General features: G+C 43.1%; 3 protein-coding genes across 4 annotated transcripts in view; 1 reads left to right on the plus strand and 2 right to left on the minus strand.

Moving 5' to 3' along the window:
- Positions 1–260: 260 nt before the first annotated feature.
- efhc2 (EF-hand domain (C-terminal) containing 2) lies at positions 261–8,389 on the minus strand. Its single transcript, XM_034573292.1, has 15 exons — positions 8,245–8,389; positions 7,205–7,393; positions 6,910–7,060; positions 6,581–6,804; positions 5,908–6,156; positions 5,131–5,238; positions 4,576–4,714; positions 3,670–3,835; positions 3,426–3,553; positions 2,786–2,982; positions 2,496–2,629; positions 2,194–2,388; positions 1,334–1,422; positions 1,007–1,110; positions 261–409 (listed from the first exon to the last, which is right to left on the minus strand). The coding sequence occupies exons 1-15, from the start codon at positions 8,284–8,286 to the stop codon at positions 383–385; spliced, it is 2,142 nt and encodes a 713-aa protein (XP_034429183.1). The 5' UTR covers positions 8,287–8,389; the 3' UTR covers positions 261–382.
- A 379-nt stretch (positions 8,390–8,768) lies between these two features.
- Positions 8,769–14,090, minus strand: fundc1 (FUN14 domain containing 1). The gene is made up of 6 exons (XM_034573327.1): positions 13,966–14,090; positions 12,369–12,433; positions 10,952–11,102; positions 10,055–10,130; positions 9,828–9,956; positions 8,769–9,476 (listed from the first exon to the last, which is right to left on the minus strand). The coding sequence occupies exons 2-6, from the start codon at positions 12,385–12,387 to the stop codon at positions 9,399–9,401; spliced, it is 453 nt and encodes a 150-aa protein (XP_034429218.1). The 5' UTR covers positions 12,388–12,433; positions 13,966–14,090; the 3' UTR covers positions 8,769–9,398.
- A 726-nt stretch (positions 14,091–14,816) lies between these two features.
- kdm6a (lysine (K)-specific demethylase 6A) overlaps positions 14,817–15,346 on the plus strand; it is a 33,427-nt gene continuing 32,897 nt past the window's right edge. For both annotated transcript variants that reach the window (XM_034573237.1, XM_034573238.1), the window contains exon 1: positions 14,817–15,346. In XM_034573237.1, the coding sequence (XP_034429128.1) occupies positions 15,171–15,346 (176 nt within the window). In that variant the 5' untranslated portion in view covers positions 14,817–15,170.

The following is a 15,346-nucleotide window of genomic DNA, read 5'->3' on the forward strand; positions in this document are numbered from 1 at the left end:
AAGACAGAAAGACAGACAGACAGAAAGACAGACAGACAGAAAGACAGAAAGACAGACAGACAGAAAGACAGACAGACAGAAAGACAGAAAGACAGAAAGATAGACAGACAGAAAGACAGAAAGACAGACAGACAGAAAGACAGAAAGACAGACAGACAGAAAGACAGACAGACAGAAAGACAGAAAGACAGACAGACAGAAAGACAGAAAGACAGACAGACAGAAAGACAGACAGACAGACAGAAAGACAGACAGACAGAAAGACAGAAAGACGGTGTGTGTTACCTGTGAGATGTTGGAGAAGAGACGGGAACCTGATCCGAGACTGAGCCACTAGTTTGGTTCCAGAACCCGACGAGATGAAGAGCAGCTGGAATCCATGTCAGAGGGAAACAGAATTGAGTAAGAACTGCACTCATTGGCACGCACACGCAAACACACACACGCAGACACACACAAACACACACACACAGACACACACACACACACTCAGGCAGGCGGTCTCTGTTGTCTTGCCATGTTGTATATCTCCCCCTCTCACCTGGTTCTGTTTAGATGTGACATGTTAATTCAGCTTCACACAGGAGAGACACACGAACACAAAGAGAGAAGATGGAAGCAGCTTCTCTCTTTGTGTGTCTCCACCTCTGAGGCAGCACAGGGTTTATCTGCTGTGGCTCCGATGAGCAGTGATGGAAACATGCTCTGTGTTAGAAAGCCCATGTACACGCACTCATTTTGAGGTAACAGAGACAAGTGTCCTCTGCAAGACAAAGGTTTGTGTGTGTGTCTCTCCAGTCATTTCCTGTCTCGTCTATTAGACCATTCCTTCCCACTCATTTCAATCTGCTTTTGGCTCAATGAGACAGACTCATCACGGGTAGAGGAAGAGGGCGGATTGATTTTCAATTACAACTGTTTAAAAGTCTGGACACACACACACACACACACACACACACACACACACACACACACACTCTTCTCTGATTCCCTCTCCTCTACAAACCTTCAAGGTGTCGTCAGGCACCACGGGGGGGGCAGGGTTCTCTACCCAGTTGATCCCGGACATGAGGGCGAGGTAGTCGATCTCATCTCCGTCTGCAAAGCTGCAGCAAACAAGCGTCCAAATTAGAAACAGGTACGCACGAGTCCGGCCAAATGCTTTTACAGAGATTTCTTTTTTCAACCAAGCCAAGAATCATTTCTGGACAAAGAACTGGGCCATAATTCACAATCAAGTGAAAACAAATCAATCAAACCGATTCTGAAAATGCAGAGGAGCCTTGAACTGCTCTACGCCGAAGTGCAGGGTGATTAGTGAGCTCTTACTGGCTGAGCAGACCACCGAGCAGGCTCTCCGGCAGAGGAAGTCTGGATCCCTTACAGATGCTCCTCGTCTCTTTGGTGGAGAGTCGGCCGGTTCTGGAGACACAGAGAAAGCAGAGACACGAGTATCCAACGTAAGATAAAAAGATGATGGACAGAAAGTGTTGTTTGGATCTGTGTCAGACTGCCGGTCTCTCTGTAGTGAGTTATTTTAATAAGGCTCAAATGCTCCCTAGAGGCTGGAATCTACTGTAAACTGAGAATAATCCACACTCAAGGATATTTTTATAACTTCACAAACACTGAGCAGGTTCTCGTGAATCAGAGCTGACAAGTTAAACACGAGATGAAGGGAAATGTAATGACAGTTGCATGAGCAGAGATAAAAAGGCTCCACTCTAATATCCAGAAGAATCCTCTAAGACCTCGGTGGGTTTTCACAGAGATGCAGGACGATCCAGGGAATCATTCCTGACATCGTCCTTACAGGGATGTTGATGAGCAATCTGATGTTAACTGAGGGTTTCACCCGTCAACACAGAATAACAACCTGACAAGTCAGCTCATCTGTATCAAACCATTTCAAAGGTCTAGTACATAAGACAGGGCGGTCAAACGCTGTGTACACACATCAAACATTTCAATTTAGTGAAACATCAGGTCTGCAAACACTGGACAGAGACAGAGGTAGACCTACAGGTCTGAGGGCTTCATCTGGTTCTAATGCTTCACTCTCACTCTGCTGGAACGAATCGTTGCTCCGAGGGGCCACTGGCGGCACGATTGATGTCTTGTTGTGATGCTGTCGCTGCGTGTGTGTTTTTGTGTGTTTATATACGTGTGTGTGTGTGTGTGTGTGTCGCCTACTTTTGTCGGTCACGGTACACGAGGGAATTGGTCATTTCGGAGAATGCATCAAAGTTCTTCTTTCTGAGGAGGTCCTGGATCACGGCCAGCATCAGACGCCCGTCCGCCTCGGGCTGCTCGTGCACGCAGAAGGTTCGGCCCAGCACCAGCATCTCATGCTCTGACAGATCACAGTCCAGCTTCACCAGCAGGCCACTGCGGGGGACAGACATTATAGCACCAATATAATATATATATACTGATATTATAGTCCTACATTTAAGGCCAGCATCAGTAGATACGTATTTGTGCTGTTTGTGTACCTGAGCGACTCATAGGAGACGAAGCCGGTGTTCCCGGGGTCACCGAGAGTCAGAAGCATCCTCATCTCACTCAGTTTCTCCTCCGGATACGATCGTAGTTTACTGAGGATGTTTCCCACGTTGGCTTTAGGGAACTTTAGACATTACACACAGACATGCACTGAATTAGTCACATGTAGAGATAAGTGCAATCACTGCAATCACAGCAAACATGTGATGGTTGGGAGGTTACAACTGGTAAACTGTCCCCTTAGAAAACTACAGGTAACAAACGTCAGTTAACTACCAACCTCCTCGGGGTGCTGCTCCATGTAGCTGAAGGTGTATTCGTCAGCATCAAGAAGCCGAAAGTTCTGGTTGTTGATGCAGACGCTCGCTCCCACGTACAGGTCCTGAGCCTCAAAGTACTGAGGAGGCTCGCTCTGAAACAGCTCCTGGCCGGGCTTCTTCACACGAACACGCTCCAGGAACCTGCCGCCGAGGACGCCTGGTGCACCGGGGGGGGCGAGAGGGGCGAGAGGGGCGAGAGGGGCGAGGGTCAGAGAGTGGGAGCTCCTCCCTCTCCTCACAAAACATTCTCCCTGGTCCACATTTAAAATCTGTGTTTACTGGTAATATCTGTTGGTAATTTTTATTTAAACTTTTAACCAAACCCACTTTTACTGTTCTTCCTTTCAAATTGTTGGACATCTCATTTTGGTGCCTCACTGAAAACTCTCTGAAAGTGTGAACTACTATTTATCAAACACTATAAAATATATTAAAAACTAGAATGTCATCTGGAGAGCCACATGCCTGCACCAAGGTTTAACAGCCTGAAAACAGAATTAAATTCACTAGATCCAGATTCTTACACCAAGTTTCCACTCACTCATAAATATCCGTCCTCTAATTATGCCCTGATTTTCTTTTTTATGGGACGTTGTTTACCTGAGTTCCTCTGTTGGGGCTCGTACACATTGATGGAGTCATCGATGAGGAAGAAGGCGATGATGAACAGCCTCTCGCTGTCAACGGGATCGCTGGTCACGATCTTGGCGTGGAATGTCAGCACCTTGCTGTTCAGGACACATTTAGTGGGAAGTAGGAAAATAGGGATCAAGGTCAAACCCAAACAGACGCAGGCAAAATGATTTCAGTGTGTAATTTCACTGTGAACAACAACTCGTCCAACCTGTCTTTCTGCATAAACTTTTGAAAATCTTTCTGCGGGGGCTTGGGCAGCAGGCCCCGGCAGAAGCTTAGCGAGTCCTCCTCGGAGCCAAAGCCGTTGTAGGGGGGCATCAGCCTCGGGGGTTTGGGGGCCGGGGGAGCTCTGGGCTGGATCGGGGGGACGTCCTCTGAGAGGAGGAGAGGAGAAAGACAAGACAAAACACTTAAAAGAAGAAAGGAACTCGGGGGGAGAGCTGAAACGATCAGGGGGCAGCAGGCAATCCATCCACGAGGGGCACAGCCGCCCAGATCTGTGACCCTGAGCTGACCTCTGGCTGCTCAGAGTTAGACAGGACCCTCCATCACCACTGTGACCAATGCTGCGAGACCCTAAACCTGCCCAGGGTGGCAGACGCATCCAGGACCTGCTGAGGAGGGGGTGCACTGTGGAAGTGAAGAACCAACAGTACTGGAGGTTCTGATTGTGTTACGTCAGGGGGACCCTGGTGCTGGACTAGGATATCGTTCCCAGTGTATTCAACCAGAACATTAGACAAACCTCTGAGAACCTTCACTCAGGTCATTTCCTCTGAACAAAGAAATTTGGAACCAAATTAGTTTTGCTTGAACTCGATAGCTCCTGCTGATGCTTGCTCTTACTGCCCCCAAGTGTTCAGATGAGAGTAATGCACGGTTAAGCAACAGATGACTGAGGATATAACATGTGACTGAAGGAAATGTCAAACGGCTGCAAGGAAAAAGATAAATTAGTGTGAATATGCAAATCATCAGTAGTAAAATCATGGCTGTAAATCAGTCTATGTATTTGTATTAATCATTTAGTTTACACAACAACATAATGCACCTGGGAAGGGATGTGTTCAAGAGTAACAGTACATATATTTTGAAATAATATTGTCATGGTTACCGATGCCGTATTTGGAGCGGTAGTAGTATTTGGTGAAGTCGTCAGAATCAATGAGGAGGAATCTCCTTCCAAACACATTCACCTCCCCACCTACAGTCAGATCAATGTCCTTATAGAACTCCTCATGGAAGGCTCCGGCCTGACAGAGGAGGAGGAGGAGGAGGAGGAAGAGGAGGAGGAGGAGGAAGAGGAGGAGGAAGAGGAGGAGGAAGACATCAGTGAAGGACAACAGAGACATTTTAACACCTCACTGAAAGACATGCAAACCACCTCGTTCCAAAAACATGGTGGTACAGATGTTTTCCTAACATCATCCACATAACTTTGTTTGCAGGGATTCACTTCCAGCATTAGATCTACATGACAGCCCAGTTTCAGTTCCTGCACACGGTGTTGGACGGGTTAAGGTCGGGGCCTCGGGAACCACACACAGAAAACCACTAAAGGTCAATTGTGCTGTGTGAATATGAATATTCAATTTCAGTGATTTATTGATTTAAATAGCGTTTCATTGTCCTGTTTTGTGTCCCTGTTGTCCTGCACTTTGTGACGTACTTTGGTGCTGTCCAGGATGAAGCGCTGTCCTCGACTCTTGGAGTCAATGACATTGAGCATCGTGCGGTCGGTGACGTGTCCAGGCAGCTTCATGTGGGCCGGACCGTGCTGCACAGAGAGAGAACAACACAGGCAGGTGAAGGAAGAGGCTGACACACAAAACGATTATATTTCATGTACCAGTCTGTATGAAAACACAGATGCAGAGAGACAGGGGGGGTAAAGAAGTGATGTGCCATTAACGCCGTGGTGATTTCCCACTGGATGGTGGATTGTAGTTAAACTTTAGGGCTGACATTTAATAAAAGGCATCAGAACAAACAAAATTACTGGACTGAAAACACACACACACACACACACACACACACACACACACACGCACACACACACGATCGAGCCTGGCTGTCTTTCAACATGCATTAGGCTTCAGTCAGTAACTGGAGGAGAAAGCCAAACGGCTTGAGGGAGACTGGGAGCTGCAGCCGCCCTGTCAGAGTGAATGAAGGCTCAGTGAGACAGAGATGAAACGAAACCAGCCAACCAGAAAGAGGCAATGCAAGGTTTGGAATAATCATCATCTACACTTTTTAAAATAATGTAAAAATATATTAGTCAAGCTGTGAAGCATATTGTGCTACTTTCCTTAAATGTCCCATCACCTCTGAGAAGTTATACAATGCTGTGACTGTCTGTGAAGTGTATTTTGAAGTGTGTTTTTTATTCCTTCCCCTCCTGAAGTCAAATATCTAACTTTTCCCGCTGCTCAAGGGGCCTCACCTTGGGGAGCTTGCAGCGGCGCAGGAACTTGGGCGTGTTATCTCTGCCAGAGTTCGGGACGGGAACCCCCAGGATCTCGATGGTGTCGTCAGACAGGAAGTAGTGCAGGGTGAAGTCCTGTGTGTCTCCGAACATGCTCTCGGTGTCGTCCCAGAAGCAGCGGAAGCGCAGGACTTGGCGGTCGTAGTCCAGGAACTGCTTCAGTGTGTCATGCCTCTCTAAAGGCCGGTAGGGATTCATCGTCTCAATCTGGGAAAAGAGAAGAAATCTATATTAATATCAATACTTTCACACATAGGAGGTTTTAAATGTTTAGTTTTTGGAAATTATTTCTTCAAGGGGATGTTTCAGTGCTTTGTATTTCAGTGTCATCAGCAGGGAAGCCGTGTTAAACTGAGTTCATGATTACTTGATCCAAAACTGACAGCAGCTCTTTTGTATGTTGTATATAAAACATAAATATTATATAAATATATACATTAATAATGTTTATCGACTAAATTATTTAACTCTTACTTGAAAAAGATAATAAAATTCGGGTGAAAGTCTGAGTTTTACCCCTGATCAAAAAAGTGAAACAGCTCATTTCACATATAAAGTGATTATCATGACAGTCGTATAGTGTTTGATTGATTGATTGATTGATTGATTGATTGCTTGATTGACAGTGTACCTGCTCCCGCAGTTTGCTGTAGGGGTCCTCAGGCACAGTCGCAGGTTCATTCAGAATCACCCCAAGTTTGGAGAGAAAGTTCCTGGTGAAAGAGTCACAGCTGGTCACGGTGAACGTGCGGGAGAAGAGCACCATCTGTTGGTTGATGTTGAAGTGGAAAGCGCTGTAGAACTGGTCGTCGTCTGGGGGGGGCAGCGGCACACGTTGACGACCAATAAAAATTCCTGCCACAAAGAACAGCATCCGCAGAGTTACAGAAAGTGGAGTGCTCATCGTTGGGTGATGGACCCGCAGCCAGTTGACATCACAAACAGATTATCAAGTCTCACCTTGAGGCAAGGCGGTGTACTTCAGGTTTGGCTCCACAACCTGCATGGTGTCATCCTCCAGGTAGAAGTAGATCTTACACTCTCTGACTTTGTTCATCTCACCCTGCACCCCATGCACAGCCTCTTCAAAGTACGCTTCAAAACACAGGACCTGGGGACACAGAGCAGCATAATGCAAAAGACAGTAAGCAAACCATGGATTTTCACATTTTAGCTGAATATCGCTTTGTAAAGATCTTTGATAACAGCAACATTCTGGAATTTGATTAAACCGATCCATTTCCAGACACCTCACCTGTTTGTCGAAGGCCACCCATGATGCCAGATCATTGCCTTCTCTACTGGGGTAGCCCGACCAATTGGGTTTAAACTTCTGGCCGATCAACAGCTCTCCTCCGATGCCTGGCTTCTCGTATCCCACCATCATCGGGAGTCCATTTGTATAGTCAAAATGCTGGGACTTGTGGAATCGCTTCTTCCCCAGCTGTAGAACAGGAGGAAGACCCCATCTCAAAGACTATAGTCTAACGTGAACAATCATATTTTAAATAGTGCGTCAAAGCCCGAGGAAATGACTTGAGGTGAAACTCTTAATCGTTCATCATCTCTCTTTACTTTTAATAAACATCTTGACAGCTTCCCAATCAACATTTAGGATAAATAATAAAAACTATTAATATTGACGTTGTCTGTCCCTCTGGTTTTTAATGGTGGGTTTTCCTCAATGTTGATATCTGGCCTTTCTGTCACTTTGCTTCCTGCTGATTGTTATTTCTCTTGTATTTGCCTTTTGTTTTGCTGTCAACGCACTTTGTAAACTCTTAAGTTAAACAGAACTTATTTTAAATAGTGTATTCTTTTATATCTGGTTTCATTTCTTATCAAGGTCCTGTTTACTTTCAACACAATCACATTATGCTCTGACATTACAAAGGACAAATAGAGAACAAAGTATTTCATCTTCTGGCTAAACTCAGGGTTAAAGTTCCTAAGAGAACAAATCACCTTAAGTAATAATTGTATTTTGTGCAAATAAGACAAAAAACGCTGCCACTTGTCAAAAACCATGAACATGGAATCACGTGATATTAGCCTGTACAGAAGTACGTACATTAGCTTTTATTAACTAACTTTGAAGGTTTTGGAAAACTTTATCTCATCTACAGACAAAGAACAAGTGTTTTAATAGAAGAATGTCTATCATCTGTTTTCAGCCCGTTGAAACCGAGAGCTAAGCTAATTACAGCCGTTGGAATCTGGGACGTTAGCTTAGCTTGCTCTGAACCGAGGCTTAAACTGAAGTTAGAGAAATAAATGAAACATTAGATAAGTTACCTGTTTATTGTTGGAGGTTCCAGGTAGAAACGGTAAAGACATGTCGGTGCAGTTGAAAACCAGTCGGTTGTTTTCTGTATGAAACTTTCTTCTTGTACATTAGTGGCGTTTTCAATGGCTTTAACTTTATTAAAGCTGCTGCTCTTTGACCTCTGCTCTAAAGGTTCAAAGGGGAACATGTTAAAAGGTTTAAAAGTTCAAAGGCTTTATTGTCATAGGCAGAAATAAGTTATCAATGCAATGAAATTCTTAGTTCTCTCATCTCTGCCTGGTGCCGTCAGTTTTTAAAATAATAATATACACAAAAAAGCTAGAAACATCCAAAGAAAACTAGAAACCCCCTAACCCAACTTGTAAAACTGAAGTAACATGTTTTTAAATTTATACAAAGAAACACATCAAATATAAGTAAAACAAATTTCCTTTAAGGTTGTGCAACACTGCAGGTCATACGTAAAAACATGTTTGTAGCATTACATATACACACACACACACACACTTTCATAAAATAAAAGATGAAACAATTAAACTGAGTTTAACGTTTTATTTTTAACGTGTTCAAACATACACAGGAGACAAACCGCAGCCTTCGATACAGAAAACACATTTATAGCTGAACAAAATACATAAAAAAAAATAAGAGATGCAGGGGAGGCATAACAATCCCCACAATCTATCAGCACTTAAGAATAAAGTTCAGTTTTATGGCTGAAGTGGATTGATTATGAAGGAATTGAAAAATATAAGAGCTTTGCATTGATTGTTACGGGCACCGTCTGCCACTGTGCATGATAACAGCATTACAGTGCAGTCTTACTGCTGGTGAAATGTCATTTTGATAACAATAAATAAATAACATTTTCTAAAATTCATTTTGCATATTTCTCATTATTTGGCCTGGAAAGCAGAGGATTTTACGATAGTTATTCAGGTGTAATGAAGACGTCTCACATCCCATCGACTTGTCACGTGAAGGGTCAAGTATGAGAGTAGAGGAAATAATGTGCAGCTTATGTAGGAACAAGTAGCTACAAGCTAAATCTGACAGCGGTTGCTTGCTATCGAAAACACTTAAACCCATCCAGCAATGATTTATTATTTCCCCCTACAGTCCATCATGACATCAAAGATATGGAGATGCTTGTTCTTTGGCCCTAAGACGCCATGCCGAGCAGGAACCCTCCGATGAAACCACTGGTGACCACAATGTTCTTCTTCACAAACTCTGTGGACTGAAGAAAAGAAAACACGTCTCGGTTTAATGCCAGATCGACAGCTCTTATTCAAAAAGCATTTATTTCCTGATTCTCCAGAAATGTATGTAAAAAGGTAAAAGCTTTCAAGGGGACAGTACGTGGTTGCATAGCATAATGGTGCAGATTCATTTAAGATATAAAACTTCAAGTTGAATGAGAAATAAGTCCCGTGTGGCTTAAAGTCCAGCGTCTTCGCATTTGTCATAATTTGTTTGAAGAAAATGTGCAGTCATTGATCTGCATGTTTAAGTTTTAAAACGGTTTAATCACAGAAAACAAGTGTTTGAAAATCTAAACAAAGCAACACATGCAACTTTGGGTTCTCACCTTGTCTACAAACGTGTTCAGCTCTGGACCCGCGTGTTTGGTGCCCTTCTTTAACTGTTTCTTAGCCGTGTTCACATCCTTCTCTACTCTCTTCCAGTCCACTTGGATGTATCCAGTATTGTTTGCTATCTAGAGAAAGAGTCAGAGAAATAAAAAAAATGGATGATACTCAAAATGATTTTCCTTCTGTTGAATGGTTTGAATCCGATCTTTTTATTCAAGAATACCTGCAGCAGCAGAAGACCTCCCCCCACAGCTGTTGCTGCCACTTTGCCCACTTTCTGGAAGAGATATCCTGCACACCTGAATTAAATAAAGAGACTGTGCATGAAGGTTAATCCAACATAAATGACTTCAACTGCTTTTAAAATGAAAAATTACGTGTGTTTGTACATATGCTTTACAGAAAATGTAAAGTATATTACAGAAAATTCAAAAAGGCATCAATCAAAACAATGTAAAACTGTTTGGTGTGATATCCAACTGCACAATTATATAATGTAGCAGCAGAAATCTCCAGAGAAAGTCCGGAGGCTTCTCACCTTCAGCCCCTCTGGAGAATGTTCAGTGCATTTCTGACAGCAGCTTCAGAGATTTAACAGTTTAAGAGAACTGTGCAGTTTTTACAACTTATTAGTCAGAAACTAGTAAAGAACAGAACTTTTAAGAACCTGCTGCCTGAAGTGACAGCAAACTGTAATAATAGACAACCTTTCCTAAACTGTTGGGCATTTATGGGATCAAACAACATAACGACAGACTTCTAGGAACTGAATGAACCTAAGCAGATAAATACAGTTAGGTGGGAGGAGAAGGCAGCTTTTTCCAGCTTTTGTCTGAGGTGAGGCCCACAGACCTGATTTACATATTTATCAGCAGGACAAGCCTCGTCTCAACATCGCTGTTACTGGTCATTTGTGTTCTGGTGCGTCTGTTATTTAAATATCTGCTGAGTAGTGCAGATACAAACTAGGCTGTATGACTAAAGGTGGCACAATGAGCATGTTGGACTCAAGTACACAATCAATGAGCATGGTACCTTTAGAAAGGTGAACAGTAAACAGTGGCAGAGTACATGAAGGCCCCTGAAGGCAGCACCGTGCTCCTCACTGCAGGATATTTACCATCCACTCACTCCCCCGATGGCGATCTGTGTGGCCACAGAGTACTTCTCTGCCAGGGGCCCCGAGTTCTTTCCAAACAGGCGGTTCCACCATCTCTGTCTCTTGGCGTATTCCGTCAGGTCCACGACCTTGTCGTAAATCTCCTCCTCCACTTTAGTTCAGACGAGAAAAACAAATCAGAAAACAACAGAACCGATGAGATGCTCTGCAGCACGGACTGTCCGTGAAGGCAGCATCACCACAGCTGCTGCTGTAATGGAAGCTAACGATGACTTATAGAAACACTCAGTATTAATAACCTGAGTCAGTCTCATGTTTCTATAGGTTATCGTTAGCTTCCTTTTCATAAGCAGCTAACGATAACTTAAAGAAACACTCAGTATTGATTAATGATAACCTGGGTCAGTCTAACTAAGTTATGGTTAGCTTCCATTTCATAAGCAGCTAATGATAACCTATAGAAACACTCAGTATTAATAACCTGAGTCAGTCTCATGTTTCTATTAGTTATCGTTAGCTGCTTCTGTAATGGAAGCGAACGATAACTTATAGAAACACAGTATTGATTATTGATAACCTGGGTCAGTCTAACTATGTTATCGTTAGCCTCCTTTACAGAAGCAGCTAATGATAACTTATAGAAACACTCAGTATTAATAACCTGAGTCAGTCTCATGTTTCTATTAGTTATCGTTAGCTGCTTCTGTAATGGAAGCGAACGATAACTTATAGAAACACAGTATTGATTATTGATAACCTGGGTCAGTCTAACTATGTTATCGTTAGCCTCCTTTACAGAAGCAGCTAATGATAACTTATAGAAACACTCAGTATTAATAACCTGGGTCAGTCCAACTAAGTTATCGTTAGCTTCCATTACAGAAGCAGCTAATGATAACTTATAGAAACACTCAGTATTAGTTAATGATAACCTGGTTCAGTCTAAGTTATGGTTAGCTTCCTTTACAGAAGCAGCTAATGATAACTTATAGAAACACAGTATTGATTATTGATAACCTGGTTCAGTCTAAGTTATGGTTAGCTTCCATTACAGAAGCAGCTAATGATAACTTATAGAAACACTCAGTATTAGTTAATGATAACCTGGTTCAGTCTAAGTTATGGTTAGCTTCCTTTTCATAAGCAGCTAACGGTTCCTCCCTGTGGTCGCAACTTATCAAAGTTCTTAGGCCCAGCAAGAAGTTAGCATGAAGATACAAGCTAAGCTAGAGTTGAGAAGTTAGCAACACACGCTACGTCTGCAGGGTTTTGATGATCAGCACGTGTCGGACACAAGTGGACAAACAGTCCGATGTGTCCCTGATGTCCAGTGGACACTGAGTCCAGCAGAGACCCAGAGAGCTTCGGTTTACAGGCTCCAGCTAAAGATGCTACTGATGCTAACGATGCTGCTTACCCTTGTCACGAGTCGCCATTTTGGAGAGAGAGCGGCTCTGTCCTCAGCTGCCTTCATGTACGTCACTTACATAATCAGGACGGGAAGAGAGGGACACGCTTTAATGATGATAATAATAATAATAATAATAATAATAATAATAATAAGGATAATACACTATAATAATAATAAGGATAATACACTATAATAATAATAATAAACACTAATAATCAGGACGGAAAGAGAGAGAGGGACACACTTTAATGATAATAATAATAACAATAATGATAATAATAATAATAAGGATAATACACTATAATAATAATAATACACACTATAATAATCATGACGGGGAGAGAGAAAGAGACACAGAGGGACAGACTATAATAATAATAACAATAATACACTGTAATATTAATACTATAATAATAATAATAATACACACTATAATAATAATAATGACGTAAGAGAGAAAGACAGAGGGACAGACTATAATAGTAATAATAATAATAATAATAATAATAATAATAATAATACACACTATAATTATAAGACACTATAATAATAATAATGACGTAAGAGAGAAAGACAGAGGAACACACTATTATAATAATAATAATAATAATAATAATAATAATACACACTAAAATAATAATTACAATACTCACTATGATATTAATGAGGGCCAGACAGTGAAGAGAGAAAGAGCCACGGACAGGAACACATCATTATATACACACTATAATAATAACAATACTACTTCAACTATTGATTACTGATAATTGTAATAATAATTTCAATATGTTTGCATTCAGTTACAAGAACAATTTGGAGCAAGTATAAACATCAATACTGTGGTGATGACATTTTATTATTCAGAGTCAGGGTCCAGATATAATACAGCACAACATAGATTAAAATACATACAAAAGTCAAAAAGAGAGAGGACAAATACATATGAATATTAAAAAGCTCAAACATAAAGATAACTATACCAATGTGTCCACAGTTAGGATTGAGTGTAGTGTTAAATCCTATATATTGATATATTAAAATAAACTAAGATAATTTCATTATAAGAGTCACTGAGACATTATACAGAACATAGATACAAGTTACAGTGAGTTTACATCAGGTCAATATCTATACATTTGGAATATTTGGCTGCTAAATAGATGGGGGGGGGGGGGGGGGGGGGGCTTATAAACTAGTTTTTGTATGACATATGTTCACAGCTTATATCAAGAGCAGCACTCAGTAGAGCTCATACCTCCACCAAGGCGTTTTATGAACCCACATTTACGTTCACCAGATCCAGAATTATTTAGATCTGCACCTTATTACCTTTTTTTTAAGATTCATTTATTATTCTATGACATGTTAATGAATATGTCCTATCTCACAGTGTTAAAAACAGTGAAAGATAAAACTGGATCTGCATCAACACTTTGAGGGGTTCTACCTTGGGCCAAGTCCCACTCCTTCACAAAATCAGCTCAGTTATTTTTGTGTTATCCTGCTTGAAAACCAACCAACAGACAGACAGGGTTGAAAACATAACCTCCTTGGTGGAGGTAAAAAGTAAAACAATAAAAACCAAACATTTGGCAGAGTCTACCTTTCTGGCTGCTTCACAAAGGGCTGGGTGATGTGCAGTCGACTCATGTGGTGCAGAAACGCATTGAAAACAGATAAAACACAATCATGGAAAAGCTGTGAAACCAAACTCCCATCATGTAGAGTGTAGTGGAGTGAGAGGATGTGACTGGTGCCTGTGTTCAGGTGAGATCACTGGACCAAGGTGTGGCTCATGATGCTGATCAACTCTTAATTGGTCTCAGCCCTGGAGGCAGCAGCAGAGGGGACAGCACACAGGTTGATGGAAGGGACTTTTGGGACTATCTCTCTATATCTCTGTGGTCTATCCCTCCCTCCCTCCATCTCTCCATCTCTCTATCCATCCATCTCTCTATCTCTCTATCTCTCTGTGGTCTATCCCTCCCTCCCTCCATCTCTCTATCCATCCATCCATCCATCCATCTATCTATCTATCTATCTGTCTATATGTCTACTGTATGTATCTCTCTCTCTCTATTAATCTGTCTGTCTATCTGTCTATCAATCTATCCATGTATCTATCTCTCTATCTCTATCCATCTATCTCTCTCTATCTACATCTATTTATCTATTTATCTTTTTATCGATCTTTATAATAAAAACTACTGAATTTGTGCAACGTTGCAACAAACACCGTTGACAGCCGCCCCCCCCCGCCCAGACTTACACGACAGCTCTCCTGACCAATGGGCTTCCTCGAAACACAGTTACGTAATCATAATACAGCGCCAGCGTCCAATCGCGGGCCTCGGGGCGGGGGCCCCTCTCTGATTGTGTGCGTGCGCGCGCTCACCCGCGTGCGCGCGACACATCAACCGGAGACGCTCACGTGACGCCGGAGCCCGGCCGCCGATTGGCCGGGCTCCGGCGGAGGGCGTGTCGACGGCGGCGGCGTGCGTCTGCCTGTGTGACACAATTACAACAAGTTTGAGCCGCAGGTCGAAGTTTGAGATTTAATGAAATAGCCGCGACCCCCGGACCCGCGCGCCTCCGCAGCTTCATGCGGCCGCTGTCGGTGCAGGAGCCGCCGTGTTTCCACCCGCGATGACGGCTGCGGACGCGGCTTTGAAGGGATCGTTTCCTTGAGGATTTGGCAAGAATCGCGCTACGCCCCGTTCGAGTCCTGGAAAGGTGCGCGACCCGTCCCCGTCTCATCGCGATCCCCCGGAGCTGCTCGGTGCCCGTCGACCCTCCCGCCGCGCCCCCATGAAGTCGTGCGGAGTGTCGCCGCCCGCCGCCGCCGCCGCCTCCGCCGCTGCCCGGAGTCTCGGCGTTGCTGGTAATGACGAGGAGAAAATGGCGTCGGGAAAAGCGACCGAAATCGAAGAGGACTTTCCGAAGCTAACAGCGCCGGAGAAGCGGAGCCTGGCCGGGGTGGACAG

The sequence above is a fragment of the Hippoglossus hippoglossus genome, chromosome 21 (assembly GCF_009819705.1).
Source record: "Hippoglossus hippoglossus isolate fHipHip1 chromosome 21, fHipHip1.pri, whole genome shotgun sequence".
NCBI classification, from domain to species: Eukaryota; Metazoa; Chordata; class Actinopteri; order Pleuronectiformes; family Pleuronectidae; genus Hippoglossus; species Hippoglossus hippoglossus.